This window comes from Octodon degus, unplaced genomic scaffold (genome assembly GCF_000260255.1).
Source record: "Octodon degus isolate 3935 unplaced genomic scaffold, OctDeg1.0 scaffold00050, whole genome shotgun sequence".
Taxonomy (NCBI): Eukaryota; Metazoa; Chordata; class Mammalia; order Rodentia; family Octodontidae; genus Octodon; species Octodon degus.
Genome location: NW_004524626.1, coordinates 7,515,616 through 7,542,679, shown reverse-complemented (window position 1 = coordinate 7,542,679; position 27,064 = coordinate 7,515,616). Strand labels below are relative to the sequence as shown.

Here is a 27,064-nt window from a genome sequence, read left to right as displayed (position 1 = left end):
TATTTATGATCCTCCTGCCTCAGCCTCCTGCAGGCCTCACACACACTAAGTACCCACTCTGCCACGGAGCTACGCCTCAGACCGCATTAACACGGTTTGCTCTTCTCTCTGTCTGGCAATGTTCGGGAACAACTTTTCCTGCCAGAATTGCCCACAACAATAGCCACATTCTACATCTTCAGCAATATGGCAGCTGCTAGCCAGAGGGCTGTAGTAGCATTTGAAACATAGCCAGTGCCACTCTAGAAGCAAATTTTTCATTTTCTTAAAATAGTTTTCCTGCAGGGGCCGGGGAGATGGCTCAGTAGGATAAGTGCTTCCCTGGCAAGCGCAAGGGTCTGAGTTCAATCCCCCGTTCCGCCAAAAAAAAATTTTTTTTCCTCCATGACATTATGTTTAAGGGGTTCAGTTTTATGTTTTTTTACTTTTTACTTTTATATTTTTCAATTTTTATTTTTATTAGTACATATTTGCCGTACATACAGTTTACATTCATCACAGGGAGAAACAATATGTATCTAAAACATCTTGTTTTTCCATCCCCTCAATTTTTATTTTTATTTTCTGCAGTGATGAGAATTGAACACTACATGCTAGAAAAATACTCCGCACTGAGCAACATGCTAAGCCTTTTAGTTTTTCTTAATGTATTTAGTACAGGGTCTACAGGGTCTTACTACACAGATCAGACTTGTAGTGATGCTCCTGTTTTCAGCCTCCCAAGCTCTGGGATTACAGGTGCGCACCACCACACCCAGTCTCCATCGCCATCTCAGCACACCCCAGGGGCAGGGCTGGCATGGCACGCTGGGGATTGAACCCCGGTCCCTGTGTCTGCCTAAGCAGGTGCCTTAAATCACTGAGCTATCTGGCTGGCCCTAGCCTTTTTTCAATTTAATTTGAGTTAGGTCTCACCAAGTTGCCCAGTGCAATCCTTCTGCCTCAACCTCCTGTGAGCGACCATGACCAGATAGATGGATCGATCAATTCTGAGGCAGGGTCTCTCTGTAATCTAAGCTGGCCTCAAACTCATATGTATCCCAGGCTGGCCTCACGCTCATGGCGGTCCTTCTTTCTCAGCCTCTGAATGCTGGGATTACAAAAGTGTGCCACCCTGCTCAGCTTGAGAGAATTTTTAAAAGTAGCAGCTTTAGTGAGGTATAATTCACATACCATATAATTTGTCTCTGCAAGGTGTTTAATTCAGTAATTTGGGTGTATTTACAGAGTTGGGCTACCATTATCACTCAGGAAATTTTATGTTGTGGTTCGTTTTTCCAATACTGGAGATCTTGCTTTTGTTTTCTAGAGCCTTAACACTGAGCTACATTCACAGCTCCTTTTACTTTTTCAAGACAAGATCTCACTAAATCCCTAAATTCACAGACTGAGCTCAAATTTCCTGCCTTGGCCTCCCGGAGTGCGGGCATTACAGGTGTGCACCACCATGCCTGACTTTCATTCGTTGCTATGGTAAAATAGTGGTCCATTGTATGAACAAACGCTGTCCTCTCACCAGTGGATGGGCACGTGCACTGTGCGTATTTTCAAGCTGTACCACGTAACACTGTGGTGGATATCTGTGGAGTGCTGGTGTAGGTGTGTTTACTTCTCTTGCACAGATTCCCAGGAGCACGACTGCTGCGTCATACTGCAGCTCCGTGGTTACTTCCTGGAGTAACTGCCAAACTATTTTCTACACTGGCTGCATCATTTTACAATCTCACTAGCAGCGTGGGAGGAGTCCTATTTCTATACCTTCCTGCCAGCCCTCATCCCCTACCCTTTCCATTTGCTCTCATTTGTTTTGAATCAAAGCCATCCTCCTAGGTGTGAGCCAATATTTCACTGTGATTTTGATTTGCATTTCCCTAATGACTCAGAACGTTGGATATCTTAAAACTTGGTATTGGTCACTTGCATTTATTTGTATATCGTCTTTGGAGAAATATCTATTCAGCTCATTTGCTCTTTTTTCCTTTCTTTCACCCAGGACGGGCTCAAACTCCTGCTCTGCCTGTGTCAACCTCCTCGAGTGATATAAGCTTGTGACACCATGCCCAACTTTTATTTTATTTATTATTTTTTTTGTAGTGGTAGCACTAAGGCTGGAACCCCGAGCCACACTCATGCTAGGCAAGCACTATTGAGCAACATACCCACCTCAACCCAGTCTGATTTTCAGCAAGGAAGTGTACCTGGTTTGTTTTCTGCTGTGCTATTAGGACTGGAGACTCAGAAGCATTATCAGCAATGGACATCTGTTGAATGAATCAATGTCTCACAGTAGGATTTGTTAGTGTTGGGCGCTTGTGCTTATTATGCGATATGACCACCTCACCCTGTTGTGTGCGTCGGGCCCCGGCCAGCTCATGCTATGACTGTTCCCCAAATAGGAGCCACGCCTTCCACCAGCAGAGCAATTTACCTATTCTCAGGGCTGCCTCAGCCTCTTCTGGCCGTGGTTGCCCCTGGCAACGCGTGGTCCTGCGCTTCCTGTATTGATTCGAATAGTCGATGACGTCATGTCCTCCCGAGATGCCCCACAAGCGCAGGCGCAGCTGTGCCAGGTGCCCGGTTCCAGTCGCATGTGGGGGTGTGGAGGGGGCGTGGCCTTAGCACGCCTTGCGCCCGGCGTGGGGGCGTGGTCGGGGCGCGGGGACGCGCGCGGCGGAGGGAGGGAGCCGGGAGGCCGCCGGAGTAGCGAGCGCCGCCATATTAGGGACCGCGGATCCCTGGATCCCGTCTGCGGCGCGGGAGGCCAAACGAAGAGGAGGTGCGGGGACTGAAGGAGGCTGCGGCGCGGCTCCGGGACAGGCGGGGCCTGCGGGAGTCAGCGGGCGACAGGACCGAGCCAGGTGAGGCTGCCGGGGGCTGCAGACCCACACCCCCCGGGCCCAAGGCGGCGGCTAGGTGGGCAGCGATCACCCCAAAAATGAGCGGGTGGGCAGCTCGCAACCTTTTCCCCAGCTTATCCTCCTTCAGGAGCATCAGAGCCCCCAGAATACCGAGTCCCCCAAGCTGTGCTGGGCTCGGGTGGCCTCAGCATCCCCCCGTCGGGTCGCGTCCACCTGAATCTGAGATCTCCCCAATTTAGGCTGCTGTAACTCATTTTCTGAGCCAGTGGCAAGCTGCGAGGACTCCTGCCAGTCAGCGCCCACCATCCTTTGTAAAATGTCAGGCTGAGCTCTGCCTGGCCCCCCAAGAAAAACGTAAGACCCCGTGTTACACCCGTGAGTCCCTTTAGAAGAGCCAGATCCACGCCCCCTAACCTGGGTTATTCTTTTTTTCTGGCCTGTGAGCCCGACTCTTCCACAGTCTCACTGTCTCAGCCCTCTCCTCTCCATGTTTAAACTGCCCCCCATACCTATGCTTGTTTTGATTGTCCCTTTCCAATAAAATGCAGTCTGAGCCCTGGACTCCCGGATGTAGCCAGTCTTGGGTGCCAGGACCTTGCCTGCCAAGGGTCACAGTTAGAGGCTCCAGGCCTGGCCAGGGACATGGAAGCAACCAGAGCCAACAAGCTTGAGACACATACATGTCCTCATCCTACCCAGCCGCTCTGATTCCGGTCCCCTTACCTAGTATTGCTGGCCAGTGTCACACATTATGTCTCAGCACCCTACTCCCTCGTCCCCAGGAGACCCCACTTATGCCCATCCTCTTGGACCTCCATTCTGTCCATTCCGCTAGACCCAGCCCAGGCCACCTCCGTGTCCTCTCACTCAGAGCCATTTTCCTCTGTTAAAGCTTATGGAGCACCTAACCTCCTTGCCCTGGCCCCAGCCCTGAATTTGAGATCCACCCGGGTACAGATACTTTGTTTGCTTCCCCTGTTTTCTCCACCCGAAACGCATCTCCTGGTGCAGGGCACCCCTCTAGCTGGGAAGCCCCCAAGCAGTCCACGGAGCTAGCTAGCGATGACCTCATACCTCTGCTCTCGAGGATGCACCCCGCCCCCAGTCTCTTGCTGTCCTGTGAATGAGAGTGATTTGCCTGATGAGAAATCCAGCACCCAGAGCGCACACAGCACCCCTAGGATCGGGGCTGAAGGATGGCAAGGAACCCAGGGGCTTCTCTTGGGGTTGGGACTAGCTGTGTGCACAGGGACCGCCGTCTTCCTGGGAGCTTCCTTGGGATAGTGTGGCTGTGTGTGCAGAATACATTCGACGGTGGCTACATCAAGGGCGCGTCTGTCTGGGCACTGCTGGCCTGAGGTGGCCCAGGTGCTGGGGAGGAGGGTACACTGGGCTGTTTTTGTAAGGATTTTTGTAAGGATGTAGCTCCCTCCAGAGACCAGGGCTCTGATTGGCTATGACTCCTGTTTAAAGGGTAATTTCGTTGCTGTGCTGGGGGCCAATTTCAGCAGGCTCCAGCTGACTGACCCACTTGCCTGTGACAGTTGTCCAGGTGAAATCTCAGGATCTGCCCGGCCTGAGGGCAGCGGCTTGAGGGTAGAGACAGGAGGACCTAGCAAATGAAAAGTCCTGCTAGGGCTTTCCTGGCAGGAGGAACTCTTCACAGACTGCTGGCGCAGTGGGTTTTGTACCGCAGGGATTTAAGGGGACAGGTCTGGAATGGGGGCAGTCTTGTTAGGTCACTTGGAGAGGCGAGGACCCAGTGTCACTGTCCTAGAGGACGCCTGGACAGAGGGACGTGGTTTGTTAGGAGCTCACTAATCCCAGCATGCTGTGGTTCCCCTCTAGAGTGGGGCCGCCCATGTCTGGGGACCTGTGCGGCTGCTGAGCAGGGGCAGCTTCTGGCATGGGGGAGGGTGGAAGCTGGGACATCCCTCAGCACCTGTAGTGCCCAGGACACCCATGTCCACAGTGCCCTGCACAACTCTGAGCCCTAGTGAGGCTAGAAGTCTGCTTGTCAGCTCTACTTGTCCCTGCCCATGTGCCCTAACCTTGTGTCTTAACCCTGCTCTGCACTGGCCTGGGGACTTAGACCTGGTAGCCCTGTCAGCAGGGTGTGCTAAGGGATGAGCGTGGACCAGAGCCTCCGCATGGCCTGGTGCCCTGAGGAGCGCCCACTTCCCCAGCCTCTGCGTCCTGCTGTGAGGGTTGCAGGAGTCACCCTGGTGCTCCCTGGCCTGGCGCTATTGTCCTTCAGTCCAGTCAGTGCCACACACCTCACCCCTGTGAACTCTTGGCCCTTGCTCCCTGCTTGATGTGGTTATGCAACCTTCACTCACCTTTCTCTTAAAATGTTTCTTTAGATTGCTGTTGGTAACAGCTCTATTCAGATAAAATTCTCATGACATGTGATTCACCGAGAAGTGTCTGGGTCATGTTGGGCGTGGTGCCACACGCCTGTCATCCCAGCACCCTGGGAGGCTGAGGCAGGAGGCTTGCAGTTTTGAGCTCAGGCTGAGTAACTTAATGCCCTAGCCATACCCGTCTCCAAGTAAAAAATGTTAGGGTCGAGCTGCAAGTGTGGCCTATGCTTGTAATCCCAGCTCTTGGAAAGCTGAGGCAGGAGTACACTGTGATTTCGAGGACATTCAGAGCCAACCTGAAATAGTAAGACTGCCTCAAAAAACAGGTACTGACAAAAATAGTTTTATGGTATGATGGTGCACTCCTGCGTTCCCAGCACTTGGGAGATAGAGGTGGAAAAGATCACCCTAAGTTCAAGGCCAGCCTGACTGTGTCAACAAAAAAAATGTGTTCAAAGAGTTGAGGGTATAGCTCAGTGGACCCTGTCAATCCCCAGCAGTGAAAAATGGGGGAAAAGTGTTCAGATCTGGTTTTCATGTATTCCCAGAATGGGCCCTTGTCACCACTGTCCACTTCCCAAATAATTCTCTCACCCCAAAAAGAGACCTGCTCCAAAACAGCCCCCTGCCTCCTTCCCAGGCCCAGCACCCACGAGTCTACTGCTTGCCTCTGGAGTCACCTGTCCTGGGTATTTCCTGTCCACCGGGCCCACGCTGTGGTCCTGTGTCTGGTGTCTCAATGAGCAGGGTCCATCCACACGGGCTAGTGTCACAGCCTCACTCTTCTTCCTGGTGTGTAATATCCCAGCATGGAAGGACCTCTGTGTGTCCCCTCGCACTCATGGGTGCACATGTCCTTTCCCCACTGTGCCTGCTGTAAGCACAGCTTTGGTGAGTGGCAGGTGCAGGTTTCTCCACGGTGACCCTGCTTAGAATTCTGAGACTTAAGTGCCAGCCTGCTCCTCAGCCTCAGCCTCCTCTCTCTCCTCTGCTGCTGGTGGCCAGAGCCAGCTCCTGAACGGCAGGCCCATGAGGCCCGGACCTGACCATGTCACTCCATGGCCCTTTCTCAGCCCCCCATTCCACCTGCAGGGCAGAGGGGGGCTTTGTCTTTCTGCCCAGCAGCTCTCCTGTCCTCCTTTCCAGGCCTTGGATGCCTAAGGACCTGCACAGCCAGCCCCTGTCCCCTGTCCCCTGTCCCCTTCCCCTCTGCCCACCTGTGTCCCTCAACAACCTCGAAAGTCTCACAGTGACATTAGTGTGCTGCCTACCCCGGGCCTGACTCGGGAGACCTCACCATCCTTTCCATCTGTGACCCCAAAATGTTTCATGGTTCTGGGAAGCAGGTGGGTCCCCCAGGCAAGTTCCCACCCCTTTTTGCTTTTTATTTTCTGGAGTCTGGCTTTGCCTGTTCATTTACAGTGTTAGGGGGGCTGGTGAGATGGATCAGTGGTCTAAAGCACCTACTTAGAACAAGCAACAAAGCACAGGGACCGCGGTTCAATCCCCCAGCACCACATGCCAGCCAGCCCCGCCCCCTGGTGGGCTGAGCTGGCCACACACACACAAATAAAATAAAATAAAATAAAAATAGAGTTAGGGAGGGGCGCAGAGCCCCCAGCTCCCCCTCCCCTTCTGCTGCTGTGCTGGGAATGATCCTCTGGGGGGGCATACCAGCTTGGTGGTCATGTGTTGTGACTGTTCAGCGAGGGCCTTGTCCCCACAGCACTGCGGCTACTGCTCTGAAGGTGGAAGAACCTCAGGGAGGGCTGGGGAGACAGAAGGGGCTGGCACTGGAGACCCTGGCCCCAGGTAAGCACTTGTTCCCCAAGGATTCCCCTAAACCAGGCCTTTGTCACTTGGGGACCCCAGGGGGGTGTCTGGGACACACGTAGCTGTCACCCTGGGGTGTGCCTGGTAGGGAGCACGCAAAGGCTGCCCAGCCCCTGCAGTGTGCTCTGTGCCTGGTAGAGAGCCCTGCCCTTTGGTACCACACTTTCCTCCGCAGCCTACTGTGGACCTGCGGGCCCAAAGCACTGGTCAGATGGAGGCTGCCCTTGTGGCGCCCCAGGTTCCCAGTCTTGAATGCCCCATTCAGCCTTACTTACAGCGTGGGCCAAGTGAACCCGAAATCACCAGGTCACACAGCGTCACAGGTGCTCAGGGGTGCTGGAGGGGCCCAGCCAGAAGCTCTGGCCTCACATGGGCACCCAGGGCCCTGCAGCAGCTGTCTCAGGCAGGCTGGCCAGGTGGGCCGTCAGGACGGTGTGTAGCTCCTGGGCTGGCTTGGCTGTCGTGGGTTGGTAGGGAGGTGGCACGGCTGAAGGACTCACAGCACCTTTCTGGCTCCTGGCCCTCATGGTCACATCTAGGCTGGTGTGAAGTTGGGGCTCCTGCTCCCAGCCACTGCCTCCTGGAGGTGGCACTGGGTTCTGGTCCAGAGTGGTCGGCCCCTCCCGTGGCAGCAGGCACTGTGCCACTGAGCGACTGCGCACACACATGCTAGCTGTGGGTACGAACCAGTGTGGGCAGCTGGAGAGGACATGGTGCTGTGCTCTGTGGCCACGTCACTGGGAGGGCTGCGTGGCCTCTGGGGTCTCTGCCTGCCACAGGGCCTGTGTGCTTTATAGGAGTCGAGGGGCAGGAAGCAAGCTGCCTGTACCTGCCATTGGGCCTGTGGGGCCAGCTGCCACTTACTCCCTGGGCACCTCCTGCTCAGCAGACATGGCGCCTGCTCCTGCACCTGAGCAGGTGGAAGATGCCAAGACCAAGGTCCCACGCTGCCAAAGCCATGAAGCCAGTAGGGATTGGAACCAGGCTCAGAACCAGCGCAGGTGGCCCAGGCGCTTTCCCATGCTCTCGCTGCATGGGCAGCAGAGTGGGAAGGGGCTTGGGCTACCTGAGGGCCCTAGCTTGTCATGCTGAGAGAGGTGCCCTGGGTCACCTGCCTGGCACTGTCATAAGGGCTTGATGAGGGTTCTTAGTGGCCAGGGAGATTTAAAGAGGACAGGGTGACTCTGGTGGAAGTGTCTCACGTGGGACACTTGGGGCAAACAAAGCAAGACGCACACACACACCCTGTGCCCAGTCTGGCAGTGTGGGAGTCTGTGCGACACCCTGTCTGCCATCCGTGTCCCTCCTCCAGCTCTCCTACAGCTGGCACCCAGTGGGGCTCCACTTTTGAGGAAAGGGGCGCCCAGGGGTCCCTCACCCCTGGGGCCGTGCTGTCTGAAACCCAGGGCCAGATACCCAGCCTGCGTGGATCTGCTGCCTCCTGGCCCCAAGAGAACCAGGCCCCTCGCTCCGTCATGAGGGCATTACGCAGAGTGCCCTGAGTGCTCAGGAAGGCTCCTGGTCCCGAGAGGTGGGGCCAGCAGTCACCAGGAGGTGGCAGGGCAAGCCAGTGCGATTGAATTTGGGGAGCCCTTCATCCGGAGGTGATGCCACTCCAGGACACTTCATGATGTCTGAAGACATCCGTGGCTGTCACGACTGGCAGGGCTCCTGGCTGGAGGTCAGGACGCTGGCTGCATCCGCAGCACCCAGGTCCCCCACCTGCCCCAGCACGTGCAGTACCTGGGCAGACCCTGGACAGGTGCCACAGTTGGCCCCACACAGGAGTCATGGGTCTGTCACTAGGTTGTGTCACATCCTGTTCCTCAAAAGCCTTAAAATAAAAAAGCAGTAGGGACCAGTTTTTCAAGATAAGCAGAGCCTCCAGGAGTCAGAGCTTGGCTGAGAGCCTCTGGACCAAGTGTCCCTGGGGAAGTTGGGGCTGGTTTGGGCTCTGTGGGTCCTGTCCCTGGTGCTTCCCGGCTTCAGAGGAACCCAGACCTGCCCCCGGAAGCCTGGAAGTCACTAGCACCCCTGTTCTGTGAAGCAGGGCAGGAGGACCCAGGTGCCCTGGGCCTGCTCCCTGTGCTCCAGGCCAGCGGCTCTCTACCCCCACCCAGTGGTGACGTGTGTGCCTGCCCACAGGACCAGCCTCCCTGGAGGAATGGCCCAGGACCTGGCAGGCCAGCGAGGGCTGAGTGGAAAGCTGGGCTTGAAGCCGGTGCTCTGTGCACACAGGAGGGGACCTATGGGCCAGGGCCATCCCTGGCACCCAGGGGCCCAGATGGCCTTGCCAGGTAGGGTGCCAGCTGCTGTCCCCCTAAGCTTATAGCTGGCTTGGTGGTGGGGGCAGGATAGAGGGAGGCCCAGTGGTCCTCTGGTGTGTCAGCCCTCGCCGCACCTGTGCCGGCCGGGTGCCACCCAGTGCATTCCCCTCAGCAGCCTGGGTCTGTCGGCCTCCGACCCCCTCAAGTGCGTGGTGGACCCACAAGCCTGGTCCTGGTGGCGTTTTAGGAGGAGTGAGAACCCAGCTAGGCCCTGCTGTATCCACAGGGGGTTGGTTTATTTGTCTTTGTGGCGCTGGAAATTGAACCTAGGGCCTTGGTGCTCTGCCATGCTATAAACATAGGTGTGCATAGATCCCTGGGGTATGATGCTTTTAATTCCTTCAGGAGGATACCCAGGAATGGTTAGGTCAAATGGGACCTCTAGTCCTAGATCTTTTTTTTTTTTTTTTTTTGGTCTTTTTGAGACAGGGTCTCGCTTTGCAGTTCAGGGTGGCCTTGAACTCACAAAAATTCTGCCTCAGCCTCCTGAGTGCTGGGATTACAGGTGTGTGCCACCACGCCCAGCTGTAGTTGTAGTTTTGGGTTTTGTTTTGTGTGTGTGTGTGTGTGTGTGTGTGTGTGTGTGTGTGTAACCAGGGATGGAACTCAGGGCCTTGCACTTGCCAAGTAAGTGCTTATTCTACTGAGCCATTTCCCCGGCCTCTATAAGGATTTTTTTTTTGGTGGGGGGGACTGGCTCAGAATGCTTTCAGGGCAGGTTTGGCTTTCTTGAGTTCTGGGGATCAAACCACAGCAACCTGAGCCTGACTGCTGTGTTGAAGCAGCCACTTAAAGAACTGAGCTAAGGGGCAGGCCCCTTCCCCAGCCTCTATAATTTTTAAAGAAGTCTCCACACTGATTTCTGTAGTGGCTGCACCAATTTGCACCTCCACCAAGAGTGGAGGAGGTTTCCTTTTCCCCACAGCCCCTCCAGTGTGTGCTATCAGTTGATTTCTTAGTGATGGTCATTCTTTCTGGGGTGAGATGGCAGCTAAGTGTTGGTTTAATTGGCATCGCTCAAATGACCGGTGATGCTGAACAGCTGTTCGTGTGTTTATGCGCCGTTTGTATCTCGTCTGAGAGGTACGTATGCATATTCCCCCCAGTGTTGGATTGGGTCTTTAAATCTGAGGGGTCTGACTTTTTTGAGTTCTTTGTGTGTTGTCAGTAGTAATCCTTTGAGAAACAGCTGCAAAATTGTTTTCCCCACATACTGGGTTGTCTCTTCACTCTGTTCATGGTTTTTCTTGCTGTGAAAAAGCTTTTTCGTAAGATGAATTCCCACCTGTTGGTTGGTGGTGGTAGTTCCCGCGTGATCGGGGTTTTGTTCATAAAGTCTGCCTGCACCAGTGTCTTCAAGAGTGTTACCTCTTCAACCTTCCAGCAGATTGTTTCTGTTTTAATATTTAGATTTTGATCCATTCTGACTTTAGTGCACAGTGAAAGATATGGGTCTGCTTTTACGCTCTGGCACGTGCAAAGCTAGTTTTTCCAGCTCCGTTTATTTCAGAGTTTACTTTCTTCCAGTGAGTGTATTTGGCACCTTTGTCAAAAATAGGGTGGTTGATGTCAAAGACAGAGATGTTTTTGTATGGGTTTTTTTTTTTTTTTCCCCAATAGTATGCTGTTTTTCTCAGTAGTAATTTCAAGTCTGGTACTGTGATGACCCCTGCCTTTGTTCTCACTTCTGGTTCCAAATGAATTTTAGGGTTGGTTTCTCTAACTCTGTGAACTATGCTGTTGGAATTTTGATTGGAATTACATTGAATCTGCATAACAGTTGTAGAAGTGTGGCCATTTCCACTATGCTGGTTCTTCCTACGCGAGAACAAGAGCAGCCTTCCATTGCCTGATACCCTTTTCAAGCTCCTTTTCCAGAGTACTGTGCTTTTCTTCTTTCTTTTTTCTTTTTGGCAGAACTGGGAATTGAACTCAGGCCCTTGCACTTGCCAGGCAATTGCTTATTCCACTGAGCCTTCTCCCCAGCCCCAGTAATGTGATTTTCTTTTTTTTTTTTTAGTAATGTGATTTTCAATGTAGAGCTCTTTTACTTCCTTCATTAGCTTGGTTCCTGGGTATCCCATTTTTTGGATGCTATTGTAAAAGGTGTTTCCTTGACTTCTCTCTTAGTGAGTTTGCAAGAAGGCTATTGAACAGCTGGGGAGATGGCTCAGTGGAGTAAGCGCTTCCCTGGCAAGTGCAAGAGCCTGAGTTCAATCCATGGTTCTGCAAAAAAAAAAAAAAAAAAGGAAGAAGAAGAAGAGTGTTGACTTTATATCTAGCTGTGCTACTGAATATGCTTATTAAATCTAGAAGCCTTTTGGTGGAATTTTTGGGGTGTTCTATGTAAAGTAACATGTCATCTGTAAATAATAATTTAACTTTTTGTTTTCCTATCATTATTTCTTTTATTTATTGCTCAAAATTATATTGAGTTGGAGTGGAGACAGTAGATCTCTTTGCCCTAGGCCTCTTGGCTCTGTTCCTGATTTTAGAGTGACAGCTTTGTTTTTGTCCATTTGGTATGAGGTTGGCTGTTGGTTTGTCAAGAGATGGCTTTTTTCAATCCCAGTTCCACCCCCCCCCCCAAAAGAGAGAGAGAGAGAGATGGCTTTTATCAGAGTTAGGTAAAGACCATCCATTCTGTTTTAATTCTCTGTAGGGTTTTTTCAGGAATCAGTGCCGGACTGTGTCAAATGCATAGTCTGCATCTGTTGAGAGGATCATGTGATTTTTGTCCCTGGTTCTGTTGTTGTGGTGTGTTACATTTATGGCTTTATGCATGCTGAACCATCCCTGCATCCCTGGGACGGTCAGCTTGGTCTGGGTCTTCTTGATGATTTGCTGCATTCCGTTCGCCATCATCTTATGAGGATTTCGCATCTAGGTACATTAGGGAAATCGGCTTCTCTTCTCTTTTCTTTTTCTTTTTTCTTGTATTTTAAGGAAGGGTGTACAGGGTGTTCAGGGTCTCACTGCTAGATCAGACTTGTGATTCACCTGTGTACAGCCTCCCAAGAGCTGGGGTTACAGGTGCGGGCCACCACACCCAATCTCTCCGTGTGCCCCAGGAGCGGGGCTGGCACTGCAGGCCGGGGGTCAAGCCCCTGGCCCCTGTGCCTGCTTGCAGGCACTTTAATTTGCTGAGCTATGTGGCCAGCCACGGGCTTGTCTTTTCTTAGTTAGGTTCTTTTCTGGTTTTGGTATCAGGGTAATGCTTGTTTCTAGGAGTGAATTCGGGAGTATTCCTTTCATTTCTATTTCATTAAAGAGTTTGATGATGATGGCTTTTTTTCTTTTTTTTTTTTTTTTTTTTTTTTTTGACATTAGGGTTTTCCTCTAGCTTGTGCTGGCCTCAAACTGACTGTAGCCCATGCTGGTTTCAAACTCAGTGATCTTGTTGCCTCAGCTTTCCAAGTGCTGGGATTATAGGCATGTGTACTCCTTAAGAGTTCAAGAAGGGCTGGTGAGATGGCTCAGTGGTCTAAAGCACCTACTTAGAACAAGCTCAGCAAAGCACAGGGACTGCGGTTCAATCCCCCAGCACCACATGCCAGCCAGCCCCGCCCCCTGGTGGGCTGAGCTGGCCCCCAAAATAAATAAATAAATAAATAAATAAATAAATAAATAAAATTTAAAAAAAAAAGAGTTCAAGAAGTAGTGGTTTTAGGTCTGAATCCATCAGGGCCTAGGCTTCTCTTTGTTAATAGGTTTTTTAATTATATCTTTAATTTCATTGATTGATACTGTTTTATTTAGGATTTGTATGTCTTCTTGATTCAGCCCTGTAATTCATCTGTATCTAGGAATTAAGAAAAGTCTTGCTAAGTCACTAAGTTTTCTAGGCTGGGCTTGGACTCACAGTAGTCGTGCCTCCAGCTTCCACAGTGCTGGGGTGATAGGTGCCACCGTGCCCAGCTGTGGTGGTAGTGTTGGGACAACCAGCATGTTCATGTGACATGGAATTTGCGTAGGGGAAGTGACACAGAATTAAAGAAGTAAAAGTAACTGCCTCTTGCTGTGTAGCTTCCTTCCTCTTGCTCCTCCCAAGCCACCCTTCTCCAGCTGCTTCTGTCACCTGCTGTGTTGGCAGACTGCAGACATGAGGGTGCCCTCCTTCTGCCCTTGCCCTGCAGGCCTCCTGTCTGGGCTCTGCCGCTGAGATAGCCAGTGGCAGACGTCCCTGCGCAAGCCGTCCCCAGCTTGTGAGGATAAGGTGTGAGACCTAGGGATCCCGCATCGAGGACGGGTGCTCTTACATCTTCAAAGCAGGCGCCAAGTCCTCTCCTCCGAAGTCCAGGCACCCACCCCTGCTCCTGCCAGCACATGGGTGGCGTGGGCCCTTCCGTGCCAGGTTACTATTTGTATGTGTCCCTACACAGGCCCAGTAGACAGCACTCGGGAGCCCCTCTCTCTAGCCTGCAGCGGGTGATGGGGGTTGCTGAGGGCAGGCACAGGAGGGCCGGTGTTGAGCTACACAACACGCCCCTACCCCAGCCTCTGACCCTGGCTGCTTGCTGTGTCCTGGAGTTGTCTCCTGTTCCGGCACCCACTGGCCCCTGTGCAAGGTGCTTGGTCTTCGGATTCTTCCAACTATGGGTCCCCTCTAGCCCCCTTGTCCCTGCTGCGTCAGCCGGCCACGGTGGCTACCTTCAAAAGATGCTTCCTGGTAGTCTGTGCTGCTGCCCAGAACCTCACCTGGCGACGTGCTTCTTACCACCTTCCATACCAAGCTGGGGCTGGAGTGGGTGGGCGTGGCTTCTCGTCACCCCAGGACGGGGCTGCTCTACCCGGGGAGCAGTGCAGGAGGCCTGGGGTGCTACCCGCCCTCTCACATGCCTGCTTCAGGGAGGGCAAGGGTGGCAGGGCTGCTCTTCCTGAGGCTCTGGGGAGAACCTGAGTCCTCGCCATGGCTCCTAGACATACCCACCACCCTCAGCTCTCAGCCCCTTCCTGCACCTGCAAAGCCAGCAGTGCAGTGCCTTCAGCCTCTCCCAGCCTCTCACCCTCCCACCTACCCAAGGGGACCCTGGGGTACATGACTCCAGGTGATCAGGATGACCCCCGCTCAAGGGCCTTTAGTTAGCCGATCTGCCGTTACTTTCTCCCTAGCGGTGACATGGCCAGAGCCCCAGGGACCAGGACCCACTTGCCTGGGAAACCTGGGAGGTGTGTGATGGGCAGCAGCCCTTCCTGGTGGTAGCTGTCCTGGCAGCGGCTACTGTCAGACACAGGGCAGGCCCGCCCCCTCCACCTACGGCTGCCAGGGTGCTCATTGCATGGTGTGCGTGGCTCCTGGACCTGCCGTGGGGGCTGCTGCCCTTGAGCCAGCTCCAGGTCTGACGTGCACAGGCGGCTGACTTGTCTGGCCCTGCTGTCCCTGTCTCTTCTGGGCCCTGTGCCCTGGGCTGTTGCTGGGAGTCAGAGCTGCTTTGGAGGGGGCCCTGCCCTCCTGTTGCTATGTCTTTTTAGTGCCTGTGGGTCCATGCAAATTCTCAGTCCTAGAGAACTGGTCCCACATCCATTGGGGGCCAGTGGGGACTTGGTCGTACCAATGTGTGGCTGACTCCCGCTCATAGCGCAATAGCCCCATGCCCAGGGGCCATCCCTGGCTTCAGCAAGGGGACAGCTGGCCAGCAGTGCTCTAGAGAAGTGGCTGCAGCAGCCCACAGCAGCATGTACAGCTGGCAGACACTGCCCCAAGGTAGTGGTCCCAGCAGCAGGACCTTGTCACTGACTATGAGAGTCAAACGCCTGAGTTATGTCCTTTGTGTGGCCAGTGCCACTGCAGGAGTGATGGGAGACACATGGAGGGCAGGAGACAGGGCCACCAAAGGCGTGCGAAAGGGCAGGCTTGAAAGAGGAGAGATAAGCCAACCTGCTGCCCGGATCTCGACAGACAGCTCTGTGGCTCCCTTGGCCTTAAGCTGGGCTCAGAGTGGAGCTGGCATGATGACCCCAGGGACTTCTGCTGGGCTGGGGATCCCAGGATGCAAGATGTGGGGAGCACCAGGCATTGCCTAGAGTGGCCACAGGCCGAGGACTCTTGGTGGGTGGCTTTTAGCCAGAGGCTCCCTGTGTGCTCTGTGTACGAGGCCCTGCAGTGGAACACATAGGAAGACACACGCCCCTGCTAATGTGGGGGCCACCAGCTGCACACCAGTGTCCCTCAGGTCTTGTCTCATTGTCTCTGTCCTGATGTGACCCAGTGCCCAGAAGAGAATAGCAGAGGAAGGGGGAGGCCACGGCCACACGGGGCAGGGCACTCGGTTCATACCACCTGGTTCACATTGGCCCAGTGCCAGTGTGAGGATGGGAGTTAAGCAGATCTGCTTCAAGGCCTCAGAGTGGCCGCCAAGGTGACAAAAGGGAATTTGGCTGTTGCCACCTGGTGATGCTGAGCGAGTGCTAATATGTTTGCTGCATTCTAGGCAAGCATTGTACGGGTGAGCCGTGTCCCTCCCCTCAGGTGTCTGTGCCTATCTTTCTCTGCCTCTGTCTCTGTGTGTGTGTGTCTCTCTCTGTCTCTATCTCTGTGGAACAGGATGTTGAACCCAAGCTGCACTCCCAGCCCCTTTTTATATTTTATTCTGAAACAGAGCCTTGCTAGGTTTCCCGGGCTAGGGTAGAATTTGGGATCCTCCTGCTTCAGCCTCCTGGAATGCTAAGACGACTTGCAGGTGCCACCACAGCTGCTTTCAGCAGTCGTTTTTTAAAATTTTATTTATGTGGTTTTGAGCTTTTTAAAAAATATTGTATTGACACCATCCGCCTGTGCCTCTGCGTCGCAGGCACCTGGGATAGGACCCCTCCGCCAACAATCTCAGAAGGGGAAGAAAGGTCCTCTGTCCTATAAATATTTCTCAGACGTCTCCTGTAAATCTCCAGACGTGTCAGCGAGGAAAAGCTTGAATTAGGGCCCTGAGGAGGCCGGCCCGCCGCGCCCCCGGCCCCGGGCCACCGCTGGAGAAGCGGCTCCCTGCCAGCCGCCCGTCAGGGCTCCTTCCCGGGGTCCCCGCCCTCGGGGCCGAGCCCTGGGTCGTCAGTGGCTTGCACCCTCTTCCAGGGGTACAGAGGAAGACGGAGACGTGGCAGAAGCGAGTTTCCCGGGCCGGTGGGTGATTTATGAAGTGCTGAAAAGCATCTTCTAAGCTGTCATTTATCTTACAGCTCTTAGCCTAAATAAACACGGAATCCGCCTAAAAAAAAAAAAAATAAATAAAAAATATTGTATTTACAAGAAAAGAAATTTCCTTTGTAGACTCTTTAAGTGGGGATAAGAAAAGCAATACAGAGGCCAGGGAGGGGCCGGGGAGATGGCTCAGTGGAATAAGCGCTTCCCTGGCAAGTGCAAGTGCATGAGTTCAATCCCCTGTTCTGCAAAAAAAAAGAAAGAAAAAGAAAAAATGCCAGGGGGATAGCTCAGTGACATAAGTGCCTAGCACAAGGTTTTGAGTTCGAACCCAGTACCAAAAAAAGAAAAAAGCACTACAAAGACGCAGTGCTAGTTCCATGGTCATGCTTACATGGCCGCTGTCCCTTTAAACAATGACTTTGTTATTTGAAACAAGAAAACAAAATCCCATGTGCTAGTTTCATGTTGCATATGAGAGAGCATTAAAAATAAAAATGACCAAAGTCAGTCTGATCACCTGTGGAGCTGGTCAGGATGTCACCTTCCTCCCGTGGCAGCACCTATTCTGCAGGACTCAGTGCCTGTCCAGGGTGTCTGCTGGAGGGACGGAGAGGGACGGAGAGGCCTGATCCCTCAGTGCCTGTGCACCGCAGCCCCTGCCTGCAGCCGGGTCTGCCTCTCCGCCCTCCACTCTCGCAGGATCTCCGGGACACTGGCTGGAGGGCACCTCCTCTGCCCACAGAGTCCCTCGAGGAATGTCATCACTGTGCTTTTTGCCCACCTGAATGTGTCCCACTTTCTGAGATAGCACTAAGTTGCAAATTAATCAATGCTTAAAAAGCCTGTAAGTTTTCTTTCGTCTTAATAGCAGGACCAAATGTGCGCTCCTCGGCCCCAGGACTGGATGACGAGGGGTGGGCCAGACTGGGAGGGGGTGAGCTATTCACCGTTGATGCCCTCCATGAGGCTGGCGGTGCTGGGCACATAGTTCATTTTGAACTTAGATGAGGCTGCAGTAGATACCAGAGGTGGGCCAGCGCGTCTGGCACCTTCCTCCCAGCACAGTTGCCACTTTGGCGGGACCGAGATCGAGCCCTGACCCAGACCAGCACATTCACCCTGCTGCACTGCAAGCTGCAGCCCGAGGCTGCCGGAAGCACCTTCAGGGCTCATTTTTACAAGACAGATAAGAATTCCTCTATTCCATTGCCTGTTGCTGTGGAGGTGCTGAATATAGGGAGGTGACCTGGGAGTGGAGCACCATGCAGCCTCCTGCACCTGGCGTCTTAGCATGGTGTCCTTAGGGCCCATCTGCACCACGGCGAGTGTCAGTCTTGCTCGTCCTGGCCGAGTGATGGCCCGCAGTGTGTACCCATCAGTCAGTAAATGGCCCTCACGCTGCTGGGGACACAGCACACAGGTGTCTCCTGTGGACTTGGGTCTCAGTTCTCCTGGAGTCTGTCTTGGGGGAGGCTGCCAGGACACATGGGAATTCTGCCTAGCTGCTGGAGGAGCCAGTGCCAAGAGGATTGCTGGAGCCAGGGAGAGGATGGGTTGGTGTTTAGACGAGGTGAAAAATAAAACTGCATTTTATTTTTGTGTATTTCATACAGGGTCTCACTATACAGATTGGACTCATAGCGATCCTCCTGTTTTTCAGCCTCCTAAGTGCTGGGATTACAGGCACATGCCACCACACCCATCTCAAACTTTATTTAATCTTTGAGACAGGGTCTCACTGTGCAGTTCACACTAGCCTTGAGCTCACTTAGTAGCCCCGGCTGGTCTTGAGCTCAATGATCCTCCTACCTCAACTGCCCCAATTCTGGGATTACAGGTGTGCGCCACCTTGCTTGGCTAAAACTTTATTTAAAAGGCAAGTGGTCTGGATTTGCTCTTGGGCCCCATGGTGCTGTCTAACGCTGGAGGTGCTGGTACTGGGCCCTTGACCTGCCACCTCCTTCTCCCCTCACCTGCAAGGCTTTTCCAGCCTCTGGCTGCCTGTCAGTGCCATGGATGAGCTTGCACCCTCAGGGCTCCTGAATGCAGTGTCCCCAAGCCCTGGCTGCTCGGTCTTGGCCTGGCCTCCGCTTGCCTGTCAGTGCCTGTTCAAACATTCTAGAGTTAAATGGCATTCCATGCACACACACGCACACTCCACTCATACTTGCACGTGCATGTAGTAGGAATTGGGAGTCCTGAGTGGGCCAGCAGGAGGCGGTGCTCTGGGGGACCTCTCTCACCCGGGGCCAGCTCCCTGCCTGCCTCCAGAGCCTGCGGGCAGAGATTCCCACTCCCCAGCAGCTGGGCCCCCTGGGACAGGAGAAGGTCCCTAGGGTGGTGGTGGCTTGGAGGACATGCAGGTTGAAGGAGGGACCTGGGGCACGGCCCAGGGTCACAGTAGTGAAGACTTCCACACAGGAGACAGACAGGAACCTGGTTTGGGCACTCTGGCGGGGGGCCAGCCTATCCCTGCAGGAACCCTGGTCTCCAAGTGCCTACCCTTTGGTTGCTGCTGGCCATGGGCACTGACCTCCCTTCCTTCCTGCCGCAGGTTGAGCTCTGCTGGTGGGCCCTGCCCTGCCCTGCCCCACCCCATACCGCCCACCCCACCATGGACCAGGACTACGAGCGACGGCTACTGCGGCAAATTGTCATCCAGAATGAGAACACCATGCCATGTGTGAGTACTAGGGACAGTGTGACAGTGGCCCAGAAGCTTGTCCTTCCCTAGCACCCCCTCACCACCACGGTGGTGGCTCAAGGCCATTCGTGTGCCACATCTGTGTGGTGCCTCCACCCCTGGGCAAGGAAGGGGCCACCTGCTCTTCTCCCACGGCCATGTGGCCAGCATGGGCAGGGGACTGATAGCAACAGGAAGAGGCCTTCAGGGACCTGTGTCATCTCCTCTGGGGGGAGCCCCTTGTCCTTGTCTCATCCCCACCCTCTCCGCCCTGTATGGTCCCCAGGCCCCACTGGCTGGGTCTCTGCCCTGGTGGCACCTGGTGTCTGGCTTTCAGTCTCCGACCACCCCTGCCCCAGGCCCCTGTGGGGTTAAGCAGACTTACACCACACGGCGCAGGACAGGGCACAGTGTGAGCTCTGCACATTGACATGGTAGCCCCACCTGGTCTTGATTGGTTTTCAGCGGTGTCGCAGCAGAGAACAGGCAGAAGGAAAAAGGGAAAGGGGCTGCATTATCTTGGAGGACACGGAGAGAATTTGGGAAGATAAGGAATTCTCTGGATTAGAGCAAAGGGAGGCTGAGGCTGGCTTTTATGGCCTGTTGCCAGGGGTGGGGTTGGAGGGGGATGTTTAGATAGACCTGAGGAGCTGACTGGGGCCTTCCCTGAGGTGGCGGGAAAGGTGAAAGGACATCGCACCCTGGGCTGGGTTGGAGAAGAAGCGGGGAGCTGCTTTCTAAGCTGTTGTTTTATGGGCTTCAGTCATATTAGACAACCACCATAATTATTTAGCAGTTTATACTAGGGCCATAACCTATCAGGTCTGGCACAGATTCCCAGCTATGGCTGACTGAGATGGTTGTCATGGGCAGAGGGCACTTGGTCTGTTTGGGGTGCTAGTGGTTGTGCCCTGTGACTGTGTGGCTCCCTCTAGTGGCCTGGGCCAGGCAGCGCCTCCGAGCTCCTCCCTTCCCGTGTGACCCAGTCCTGGGGTCCAGCAGTGAACTTGGGTCTAGGCCATGGTAGAGCCACCAAAGGGACACAAGGATTACAGGAGACCAGAGTCCACGCTGACTGACGCAGCACAGGGGCTTGCACAGATGGACCTGGCGGCCATGCACCCCAAGAGCAGGAGGGAGCAGTTGCCCTGGCTCGGCAGGAGGGCAGCGGGTGCCACTGAGTGCCAGGGTCAGTGAGCAGGGGCTGCTGGCCATGGTCACCAGGCATCTCTCTGCACAGCAGCTTTGAGCCTTCACTCCTGGGGACCCCTGAGCCTGCGGGGCTGCAGCTAGATGGTGAAGGATGTTGGGAGTTTGGTGAGGAAGGGGACATCTGCTGTGCCCTGCATGATGGTGCACAGAGGAGCTACTGAGCGCTGGGTAGCTGGGGACCCACAGATCCCATTGGGCCATGGGGCAGCACCCTAAGGCCTTGCAATGGTAGAGCCCCAGAGTGGAAGAAGATGGGACAATTATATCATGTGACCCTAGGACAGAGATGGGCTCATTTCCTGGGGTCTGTCTCAGAGGTTCATGGATTGGGGTAGCCAGGGCTGCATCCCTAACCCCAGAGCGAGGTGCAGAAAGCCCTTCTGTTCTCTCAGCTCCTTGAGGTGGCAGTCCTTGGCATCCCTTGGCTTGTAGCTCTGTCCCTCTTGTCCCTGTCTCTCACGTGGCTGCTCCCATGTGTGGCTCCCTTACCAGGGCCTTGGTCACACAGTGGCCCAGTGCCCGTCCTCCTGACTCATCCCAGTGGATCTTAATTCCATCCACACCGACCATTTATTTCCAAGCAGGGTCCCCTTCCCAGGGATGCCACGTGTGCTTATGAGGGACATATAGCAGATCTCTGTGCAAGGAGGACATGGTCGGGACAATCAGATGGTCCAGGCTTCTTGGGCACTACTGAGTGCCTGGTGCAGGCAGTGAGCCCAGGCAGTGAGCCCAGGGCCTGGCACCCCAGCTTGGGTCTGTCTGCTTCGCCACTCAGGTAGCTGGGCGGGCCGCACTTCTGAGGATCTCACTGTGTTAGGACGGAGTGGTGGAGCTGCAGACTCCCCGGCCGTTCCAGGATGCATGCGCCATGCCTTGTGCTCAGGATGCCCTGGGCTTGAGGTGGTTTAGAAACAAGCTGTGGTGCCGCCGCTGTGGGCAGTCACCTGCCTGGGCGGGCTGTTGCCTGTCTGCTGACCTCCTGTCCCCACCTCCCCGCCCCTCCGTTGAGCCCTGGGGTCCCAATCTGTCCCCCTGGCTGCAGACTGGCCCTGTTGGAAACTTGCCTTTTTTTTTTTTTTTTTTTTTTTTTTTTCTTTTTTGCGGAACCGGGGATTGAACTCAGGCCCTTGTGCTTGGCAGGGAAGCCTATATTCCACTGAGCCATCTCCCTGGCCCCAAACTGGCCCTGTTGGGTGGGGACTTGGGGGTGGGGCTTCGGGCTGACAGGTCCTCCTTCCTCACACAGGTCGCCGAGATGCGGAGGACCCTGACACCAGCCAACTCTCCTGTGTCCTCACCCAGCAAGCACGGCGACCGCTTCATCCCCTCGCGGGCTGGGGCCAACTGGAGTGTGAACTTCCACCGCATCAATGTGAGGGTCCACCTGGGCGGGCCGCACTGGGACCTTGGGTGGTGGCCATCACCCTTGCCTGCCCCTTCTCCCACAGGAGAACGAGAAGTCACCCAGCCAGAACCGCAAAGCCAAGGATGCCACTTCAGACAATGGCAAAGGTGGGTGAGTTGTCTGTGGTCCTGTCCACTGGCTCCGACCAGCCCTGCCCCGAGCCACGCCCTGTGGCCAATCCTACCCACAACCCACTGCAGGCTGCCCCTGCTCCTCAGGCCCCGCTCCTGAGCACGCCCCTTCCCCACCATCCCCGCCCCAGCTCACAAGCTTTGCCTCGCAGATGGCCTAGCCTACTCAGCACTGCTGAAGAATGAGCTCCTGGGGGCTGGCATCGAGAAGGTGCAGGACCCCCAGACAGAGGACCGGAGGCTTCAGCCCTCCACACCCGAGAAGAAGGGCCTCTTCACGGTAAGCCCTGCATGGGGGTTTCTCTCCGCCCCAGCCCTGATCAGGGACCCAATACCTAAAGGGCAGGGCCAGGGGTGATGTCTGTGGCAGGTGCCCGGGAGGAAGGCTGACCAACCTGTGCCATCTCAGGGTTGGAAGCCTGCCATGCAGTCACACAGGAGGGGACCTTGTGCAGACCCTCAGTTGCCTGTCTTGCTTAGGCCTTTGCACTCCTGCATGGGGGGCCTGGGGTCCCTGGGGTGCAGCTTCCACTCAGCGGTGTCCCTTCCCCAGTATTCCCTCAGCACCAAGCGCGCCAGCCCTGACGATGGCAATGACGTGTCCCCATATTCCTTGTCTCCCGTCAGCAACAAGAGGTGAGTCAGGACTCAGGTGGGCAGGGATGTGACCTCCTCTGGGTGCTAACAAAGGGGGACAGGGACCTCCAGGACAGTGGCCACAGGCACAGAGGAGGTGTGGAGAGCCACCGTCTAGACACGTGGTGGGCAGTGATGGGTGTAGGTGGGAGCAGCTGGGGGGGGACAGCATGATGGCCGGGCCCCGGGCCCTCACCATCACGGCTGTGCAGTCAGAAGCTGCTGCGGTCCCCGAGGAAGCCCACGCGCAAGATCTCCAAGATCCCCTTCAAGGTCCTGGATGCACCCGAGCTGCAGGATGACTTCTACCTCAACCTGGTGGACTGGTCATCCCTCAATGTGCTCAGCGTGGGGCTGGGCACCTGTGTGTACCTGTGGAGCGCTTGCACTAGCCAGGTGAGCACCGTGAGCAGCAGGGTCTCCCTGCCTGGCCCCTGCCAGGGCTCTCGCTTCTGTAGCCCTCAGGGTCAGGCAGGACCAGGGTGAGCTGGGGTCACGGAGGCTAGACTGGACGGACCAGCAGGCAGCGCGTAGCCTCATTTTGACCTCTTGTCCCCAGGTGACTCGGCTCTGTGACCTCTCGGTGGAAGGAGACTCAGTGACCTCCGTGGGCTGGTCTGAGCGGGTGAGAGGGGAAGGCTTGTGTCCCAGGGAGCCCAGCCTTGAGTGGGTACATGGGGGTGTGGATCCTGCATAGGCCATCCCTGCAAGCCCACACCACATCAGCCATTGGGGCAGGGAACCCGGGACTGCTTAGGCCTCCTGGCACTGGAGAGGCAGAGGGGGAAGACCCCGGGCCTAGCAACGTGACCTGTGCTGCTGTGGCGCCAGCTCCTTGGGGCCCTGTGTATATTCAAGGCCAGGTGGCGTAAGTGCTCACCACAGAGCTGCATTCGCTGGTGGTGGGTTATGACACCCACTCCGAGCCTGGAGGATGCTTGTCACCTGAGGAGGGGCAGCCACGTCATACATGCGGTGTGCAGTGGGAGTGTGCAGATGCTGCCCAAGCCCCTGGCAAGGGACGGCCCGGGGGACCAGGTCCAGCTAAAGGGTCCCCAAGCCGTGGCCTGACTACCTGACGCCTGCTGTCCCCTCAGGGCAACCTGGTCGCTGTGGGCACACACAAGGGCTTTGTGCAGATCTGGGATGCAGCGGCAGGGAAGAAACTGTCTGTGCTGGAGGGCCACACGGCACGTGTTGGTGAGTGCCAGCGGCTGCCTGCTCCTCTGCGCACATGCGTGCCTCGGCCCAGCTGGACCCCGCTTACCACCTCTGCCCTGCAGGGGCGCTGGCCTGGAATGCCGACCAGCTCTCGTCTGGCAGCCGCGACCGCATGATTCTGCAGAGGGACATCCGCACACCGCCCCTGCAGTCGGAGCGACGACTTCAGGGCCACCGGCAGGAGGTGTGCGGGCTCAAGTGGTCCACGGACCACCAGCTCCTCGCCTCAGGGGGCAACGACAACAAGGTAGGGCCGTCCCACCCAGGCAGCAGTAGCAGCGCCTGGGCCAGCAGGGTGGGAGGGGTATGTCCGAGGGGTGCCTGTGGGACGCAGCGCCCCCCTCATGGCCACTGCCCCTCAGCTGCTGGTGTGGAACCACTCGAGTCTCAGCCCCGTGCAGCAGTACACGGAGCACCTGGCAGCCGTCAAGGCCATCGCCTGGTCCCCACACCAGCACGGGCTGCTGGCATCAGGCGGCGGCACGGCTGACCGCTGCATCCGCTTCTGGAACACCCTCACGGGGCAGCCGCTACAGTGCATCGACACAGGCTCGCAAGTGTGCAACCTGGCCTGGTCCAAGCACGCCAATGAGCTGGTGAGGCCCCCGCTGTGTCGGGCACAGGCACGGGTGGGCACCGGTGGAGGTGCCGCAGCGCTCACCCACCTGCTGCCTCCCTGCCTGCCAGGTGAGCACGCACGGCTACTCCCAGAACCAGATCCTCGTGTGGAAGTACCCATCCCTCACGCAGGTGGCCAAGCTCACCGGCCACTCCTACCGCGTGCTCTACCTGGTGAGTGCCTGGCCCGTCTGCTGGCCCACTTGGCAGCGTGGAGGGCCACCTTCTGTGATAGTCCTCCTTGGAGATGCACTTTTATGTTACATAAAAAACTGAGGGGAGCTGGGCGTAGTGGCACTCACCTGTAATCCCAGTGCTTGGGGGCTGAGGCAGGACAGTCGCCACAAGTTTGAGGCCAGCCTGGGCTCCAAAGTGCAGGGGTGGTCTGAGCTGCCTGGCAAGACCCTGTCTCAAAACCTAACTGTGTGAAGGAAGAGAGAACCAGAAGTGAGCGGTTCTCACCACCGCGTGGGCCATTCAGGCTCACAGGGAGCCCCAGATCCCTCTTTGGATGTCCTGGCTCTTGAATTTTTCTTTCCGGCACCAAACATGTCCAGCGGGTAGGGCGCAGCTCAGCGGGGGAGCGTACAGGCCATGTGAAGGCCCTGGGGTCAGCCAGCACCACCAGGGAAACCATTGCACTTCATCTCTGTGGCTCAGTGCGCATTCACACCTCAGCTGAGGGCTGTGCCTCCCCCCAGGGGTTGGGCCCCAGGGACTCCTGGAGAGGTCTGTGGACAACCAAGGACTTTCTGTCCTCTCCGCAGGCAATGTCTCCTGATGGAGAGGCCATTGTCACTGGTGCTGGAGATGAAACCCTGAGGTTCTGGAATGTCTTTAGCAAAACCCGCTCGACAAAGGTAAAGTGGGTCGGTATCACAGCGCCCCCTGCCTCCCTTGGCTCCCCAGTCTGTCCTTTCAGCCCCCCACCCCACCCCACTGTGTCATCCCACATCCTGGTCACATGCCAGCACCTGTTGGGGACTCAGGTCTGGTACAGCCTCCTAGCCCTCACCCCAGGCCCTGCTCCCACCTCAGATTTCCCTCCAGTATGCATCGGGTCCCATGATTCATGCAGCCCCTGTTCCCTGTCCACAGGAGTCTGTGTCGGTGCTCAATCTTTTCACCCGGATCCGGTAGACCCATGGGGCGGCTGTGCCGCCTCATCCCCAGGCAGAGACCCCACCTCTTCAGCCTGCATGGACCCATGTCCCCCACTGCTCCCCTCCATCCCGGAGGCAGTGGTGAGCAGGCACCAGGCTGGAGACAGCAGGAGTCTCATTAAATGCCTGATTATGAGCCATGTCCACCAGTATTTGGGCGGGACGCAGGACCTTCAGGATGGCTCCGGCTCCATCTCCTCTCCACGGCCCAAGGCCCAGCCTGTTCTGCAGTGCCGGCACAGATGGATGCCCAGACCCTCGTGTCTGCCTGCTCACCAGGGCTGCATGCTCTTCTGGAAGCGCCTGCCCACCCTGCCACTGCCGATAGCAGCTCGAGCTGGGGACATCATGGGGGCTGGCATGTCCTGCCTAAGAACATCTCCAAGTGAACTTATCGCAGGATGGGGATATGGCATCCACTTGCCTGTGTCCACCCCAATGCGCCCCCCCCTCCCCAGGAGACTTGGGTTTTCCCACCAGGCGGGGCTGCAACACCATGTGGCCAGCTGGCAACCTGCTGTAGCTCATGCCCCAACTCCCTGCCTGTCCCTACCCTCTACGCTGTCTGCCTGAGGGGTGGCGGGGGGCTGAGCTCCAGACCCACAGTCCTGGCTGTCCCCCCAACAGGAGGGCTGGGGCGCCCGCCCTGGCAGCCTCGCCCTATGGCCGTGCGTGCGTGCATGTGTATATACGTATTTGTGACTCTTCAGACTCGTGTCTGTTCTGTTGACCTGTCCCAGCAATGTCAGAGCCCAGCCAGCCAGTGCCCCCACCCTGCCCCCGAGTTGTAGGGGTGACTCATTGCCCTGTGGACAGTCAGACCTCTCTCCATGTCCCTGCTGCCCAGTGCTGCTTGGGACATTGAAGTGTGTGTTGCCACTAGTCACTGTCTTGGTTTTATTTGAGGGTTTTTTTGTTTTGTTTTAATAAGAAAAAGTTCTGCTCGCCAACCCCATGCATATGCCAAAGAGCCCAGAGCTGCCCCTGCTGTCAGCATCCTGGGGCCTGAGGCTGGAGCCCACCTGGCAGTCTGGGTGGTGCGGGCAGGGATGGCCTGGGAGGAGCCAGCCCAGGACACAGCAGCCACCTTTCTCATGGGATGCAGCGTCATTTTCACTAAACACTGACTTGCGTTGAAGGTGGCTGGCTGTTGGGTCTCTTCACAGCCCAAGCTGAGGCAAGGGCACCGGGCAGCTGTCTTCAAGCCAATCTGCTGCCACCACCTAGGGGCTGGGAGGGGGCAGGAGGTGGGCTTGGCAAGTCTGGCCTGGGGCTGGTTGGAGGAATGTGTACAGGTCCTAGCAGAGCAGTATTCCCTGGCTGCTGCTGGGGTGCAGACCGTGAGGGGCCAGGGGAGCCAGGGAGGAGTGCACCAGGCCTGGGCCACTGTGTTGCCTGAGGGGGTTGAGGCTGGCAGAGACTGGGTCCCCAGGGCAGGGCATCTCCAGTCTCCATCTTTGAAAATGCTGTTGTGCT

At 55.9% G+C, this 27,064-nt stretch overlaps 1 protein-coding gene across 3 annotated transcripts; it reads left to right on the top strand.

Annotated features, from left to right (window-relative positions):
* Positions 1–2,663: 2,663 nt before the first annotated feature.
* Fzr1 (fizzy and cell division cycle 20 related 1) lies at positions 2,664–26,471 on the top strand. Of its 3 annotated transcripts, XM_023717036.1 has the most exons (15): positions 2,664–2,858; positions 6,948–7,033; positions 19,071–19,199; positions 21,661–21,786; positions 21,863–21,926; positions 22,103–22,230; positions 22,504–22,586; positions 22,799–22,982; positions 23,146–23,211; positions 23,684–23,786; positions 23,870–24,054; positions 24,170–24,403; positions 24,495–24,599; positions 25,193–25,294; positions 25,524–26,471. In XM_023717036.1, the coding sequence occupies exons 3-15, from the start codon at positions 19,131–19,133 to the stop codon at positions 25,563–25,565; spliced, it is 1,491 nt and encodes a 496-aa protein (XP_023572804.1). In that variant the 5' UTR covers positions 2,664–2,858; positions 6,948–7,033; positions 19,071–19,130; the 3' UTR covers positions 25,566–26,471. The 3 variants fall into 3 exon arrangements, with proteins under 3 accessions (XP_023572804.1, XP_004632770.1, XP_004632769.1); XM_004632713.3 differs by lacking the exon at positions 6,948–7,033 and having other exon boundaries at positions 25,193–25,285; XM_004632712.3 differs by lacking the exon at positions 6,948–7,033.
* Positions 26,472–27,064: the final 593 nt, after the last annotated feature.